At 51.5% G+C, this 4,819-nt stretch overlaps 1 protein-coding gene across 1 annotated transcript in view; it reads right to left on the bottom strand.

Moving 5' to 3' along the window:
- Slitrk5 (SLIT and NTRK like family member 5) overlaps positions 1–4,719 on the bottom strand; it is a 6,945-nt gene extending 2,226 nt beyond the window's left edge. The window contains exons 1-2 of the mRNA XM_010635409.3: positions 4,228–4,719; positions 3–2,430 (exon numbers count right to left, since the gene is read on the bottom strand). Coding sequence (XP_010633711.1) covers positions 3–2,422 — 2,420 coding nt within the window. The 5' untranslated portion in view covers positions 2,423–2,430; positions 4,228–4,719. The remainder of the gene's footprint in view (positions 1–2; positions 2,431–4,227) is intronic.
- Between the last annotated feature and the right edge of the window lie 100 nt (positions 4,720–4,819).

Genomic DNA, 4,819 nt, shown 5'->3' with positions numbered 1-4,819 from the left:
GCTGCTGTTGGGGCTGCGGCGGCGGCGGCGGCGGCGGCTGCTGCAGGTGGTGGTTGCTGCTGTAGGTGACCTTGAGCTCGTGCAAGTCTTTGTAATCCTCCACGGAGTTGCCTTCCCGGGAACGGTAGATGGGGTTTTTGCACATGTGGCCCAGCGGATGAGGGATGTACTCGTACACGTGGCCCGCGGGCGTCTTCACCTTGGGCAGCGCTGGCCCGCGATGGTGCACGTGCGCGTGGGGGTGGCCGCCTGCTCCCCCGCCGCCGCCACTGTACACGCTGTACTGCATGTTGAAGGAGCTCACGTCGGAGTTGTTGGTGCTGGTGTGGTCGCTCTGGTTCTTCTTCCTGCGCTTCATGACCAGTACAAAGAGCCCAGCGGCCACGAAGACGGACATTATGAAGACCAGCAGCAAGCTGAGGATCAACACGGACAAGGGCACAGAAGACGCCCCTCCACCTGCGCCCAAGCCAGCGGGGGTTCCAGTGCTGTTCAGCCGGACGGCAGGTGTCACCGCGCTGGTCCTGGCTGGGACTTGGATGGAGGAGGGCGTGGGCGTTGAAACCACAACATCCGAGTAGTCTGGGCACAGCGACTCCGACTTAATGGATCGCATGTCAGTCTCGGCGAATTTCTTGGGTGCCTTACAGATCACCTCGTCTACAAGGACGCCCACTTTGAGCTGCTCCACCCAGAGCTTCATGCCCACCACCTCGCAGGTACAATCCCAAGGGTTGTCATGCAAATCGATTTGAATGAGTGACGTCAGCTGGTCCAAAACTCCACTCACTGGCAAGGAGGTGAAGTGGTTACTCCTCAGATTCAACCTGAGCAGGGTCAGGCCAGAGAAGACGCCAGAGGGCATCACCTGCAAGAGGTTGTTATTCAGGAATAGCAGCTGGAGGTTTGGGACTGGATCAAAAGTCCCAGTCTGGATCTCTCGTATGAGATTGTACTGCAGGAAGAGATACTGCAGGCTCTGCAGCCCATAGAATAACTCTGGGCTCAGCCTCTCAATCCTGTTGCCATTTAGGTAGAGGCGTCTCAGGTTGCTGAGATCCCCAAAGGCCCGGTCCTGGATCATAGAGATGCGGTTGTTACCCAGGTGCAGTAGGTCCAGCCCAGTGGCCTCCAGGAAGTCTGTCCTGCGCACGACAGCAATGTAGTTCTCCGTCAGATACATTTTCTTGGGATTGTAGGGCTTGGGCTGCAGCTCAGCTATGCTCTCAATCTTGCGCTCCTGGCAGTTTACATTGAGGCCCAGATCAGAGATCTGCAGGTTGCAAGTGCACGCGGTGGGACACTCCAAAGGCACCGGGGATTTGGTCTGGTAGGCGATGCTAGGGCCATAGTTACTGTAGCCCAAGTCCTTTGAGGGCTGCCTAGAGGTGGGGCGCACTCTGGGCTTGTTGGGTTGGCGGGTTCCTTTGGGGGGTTTCAAGGGGGGTTTGTAAACAGCAGAGGAAGAAGTGGCCACGGAATTCACTGAGGCCGGGGTGGTGTGTAAATACCCCGTGGTGCTCAAAGGCGTCTGTGGCCTCATCTCGTAGTCTGAAATAAGTTTTCTTGGACAAAGTTCCTGCTTGGATATCTCATCCAAGTCCCTGCCGTGTAAGCGGAAGGGGGTCTCACAGACCACATCCCCCACCAGGGCTGAGTAGGAGATGCTGTCCAACCAATCTTTGAGAGAGATCAGCTCACAGGAGCAATTCCAGGGGTTTTCCTCTAGCTGTAACTCCACAACTTTATCCATGTGCTGCAACAGCCCCATGTAGGGCAGAAGTTTCAGCCGGTTCCCCCGCAGGTCCAAGTGCGTTAAGGGCACAAAACGGAAAAGATTGTTGGGTAAACTTGACAGCAGATTGTCATTGAGGATAAGCACCTGCAACAAATGCAGTTTCCCAAAAGCATTGGGTTCAATGACGCTGATGTAATTGTAATCGACCTGTAGGTATTCCAGGTTCTCCAACCCAAGGAAGGTATCATCTCGCAGAAGTTCCAGTTTATTGTTATTCAGATGCAATCTCCTCAGACCCCGCAGCCCATGGAAAGCCCCAGTCTCGATGTCTTGAATAACATTGCTACCCAGATGCAAAATTGAAGCCCCGGTGTAATTGACAAATTCATTAGGATAGAGACGGTTCAAAAGGTTTCCAGACAACAAGAGATGATAGACTGGAAAACGGGGAGGACTAATTTCAGAGAGACTAATAATACCCCGGTTTTCACAGCTCACAGTTAAAATGCCATCCTTTTCCTCACAAGGACATGCATTGTCACAGATTTCCCCATAATAATCGATGGTTTCTGCACATGAAAGGACGAGAGATGTTACAGCAAACGCTAGAGTCTGCAGCATCCAGCTATGCATTTTTCTGTGAAGGTCCTGCTCCAAAGTTACTGGGGGGCAGCAAGGGTGCATTTTACCTCCTGCAAGGGAGAGAGGAAACAAGGAACAAACAAAATATAACAAAAATTTAAGGGATTAATTAGAAAGTCTCTCTCTTCCCTCATACTCTTTCTCTGAAATCTAGGAGGCAACATGAATTGCAACCCCCACCCCCACCCCTACCCCAGTGGAACATCAGTCTCCAGACTTTATTAAGGTTTGATATTCATTTTGATGTACAGATTCATTTCATTGTCTAATGACCACACCACGAATGTGCTGCTCTTCACAAGATGAGGGCAGATCAAAGCGCATTTTAGTTCTCCACTCTGCTCCCCCCTTTACAACACCAATCCATAAATATACATAAAATGGCTGTCAGTTCAGTTTTATGCTTCTAATTTAAGAGAAAAGAAATATCATTTTGCAAGGTTCCCCTCCTCACCCAGATCCACCCCCCTTTTCTTTCAGAATCACTTCAGTTAACAACAGTTCACAGGGCTCCCATCTTTGCAGAAAGCAAGGAGCCCCCATACTTCGGCTATTTTAAACCATTGTAAGAAATGCCAGGATGAGAACCTAAAAGAATACTTTCCAGAGGCAAAAAAGATGCATGACAATCCATCAAAAGGAGAGGAGTTGGCTTTGATGGTGGACTTCACTACCGCGCTATTAAGCACATCAGCGTCCTAATTGCATGCACGGTGCCTCCTAGCAGCGCTTCTCTGAGAGCGCCCTGCGACCACTTCTGCTCATGGGTCAGGTCAGCGACGGCACCAAACCGCATCTTTAAGCCAGTGAAATAGTTCTGCAGGATGGATTACCAAGAACTCAGCACAGGCAGCCGCAATCTCCAACCACTTCGGAATACCTTGAGTTTAAGGAAGACATTCCTACCGCTTACCCGGAATGAACTAAAAGTAAGCAAAGACCAGCGCCAAAGCCTCCCTTACCTCGGGCTCCACGTTTGTTTGCCACGGTATGCAAAACTAACCCCACTGAATTAGCAAGATTTGGAATGATCTACTATCTCGCCAGCCAACATCTCCATCTTTGGAGTTGCTTATTACATTTCATTGCCAGTGCCTCCCCCCACCCGTTTTCCCCCAGGAGAGGATTCCTGGGCTGATTGAGATGAAACAGAAAGGTGGAAGGGAAAACAGCAAGTGACATAGGTCAGTGCCTTTAATTCCCGCATTTCTTCTTCCCAATGAATCATCCCCCCGCCCCTTCTCTTTCTTTCTTTTTGTTGCCTTGAAGGCTTCCTTCTACTTCCTACTTCTGGTCGACAGCACCACTCTTAAAGGAAGGGCATAAAGGGAGTGAGTGAGTGTTTGAGTGCGTGTCGCCTTGGTTAGCGGGGCAGCGGGCAGGGAGGGGTGATAAATTGATAAGTGCGGGGCTCTAGAAACCAATGCTTTTTTCCTGGTCAACCTTGCTTTTGCCTCAACACCAAAGTCGGATGTCGAATCGCAACCCAGAACTAAAGCTAGGACGTTTCTCAGGCACAGGTTCTAGCCTGGAGACTTTGTTCTTGATCCTAGTCGACTCCAGCCCACGTTATTAAAAGCGCCTGCATTCACACGCACATGTGCAAGTGTGCCTGCGAATCATTCACGTTTGGCCACCCAGACGTGTCGAGACGAATCGGATCCACACTGCGTAAACCTTACTAGTATCTCCCGACCTCCCCTCACCACAGCAGAAGACTCCCGGCTTCAAACACCCGCTAGAAAAGCAAAGCGTTTACCTTGAAATTTCCGTTCTCCGCTGTATCAAATGTGCACATCCATTCAGCTGGGCTGGGCCCTTTTCTGTGCTTCCCCGCCCCCATTCACCTCCTTCTCCAGCTGGGAGCCCATAGCAAATTGTGTCCAGTCTGGATTAAACTCGAGCGTTTACAACTTTAATTCACTTCTGGTTAGCAAGGGTTGAAGAGCTTCCTCTCGCACCACTCCCTCTCCCCTCCACCTTGCCATCAAGGGAGACAGAAAATTTGAGAAAATAAAGTTGAATGAGCCGGAGGAGGGTGACATTCTGACTGGAAAACGCACCACTGATATAAATTCGCGGGTGCGCGACACATCCTCAGATTAAATATTTTTGGAGGGCGGGGGCGGGAGGATTTTTATCCCCCTCCCTTAAAGAAAAAACGAATAGAGACCCTTGATCACTGCCTGGCACATCCCTGCATTAAGCAGCATGGAGCCGCTCTCTCGGGAGCCCAGCACCCAGGCCGGCCCGAGCTCTGGGCACAGCTGCTGAAACGCCCGCCCCAGCAGAGCACCCGGAGTTCCAGGGCGCGAGGCTCCCCTCCCCCAACCCGCCCCAAAGCGGTGGAAGGGTAAAGGGAAGAAGGGGAGGGAGGAGAGGGAAAGAAAGCCAACCTGCCACACACACACACACACACACACACACACACACACACAC

Source organism: Fukomys damarensis, unplaced genomic scaffold, assembly GCF_012274545.1.
Source record: "Fukomys damarensis isolate Sample0158 unplaced genomic scaffold, DMR_v1.0_HiC HiC_scaffold_6, whole genome shotgun sequence".
Classification (NCBI taxonomy): domain Eukaryota; kingdom Metazoa; phylum Chordata; class Mammalia; order Rodentia; family Bathyergidae; genus Fukomys; species Fukomys damarensis.
The sequence above is the reverse complement of the archived record's forward strand: the minus strand, read 5'-3'. Positions and strand labels throughout refer to the sequence as shown.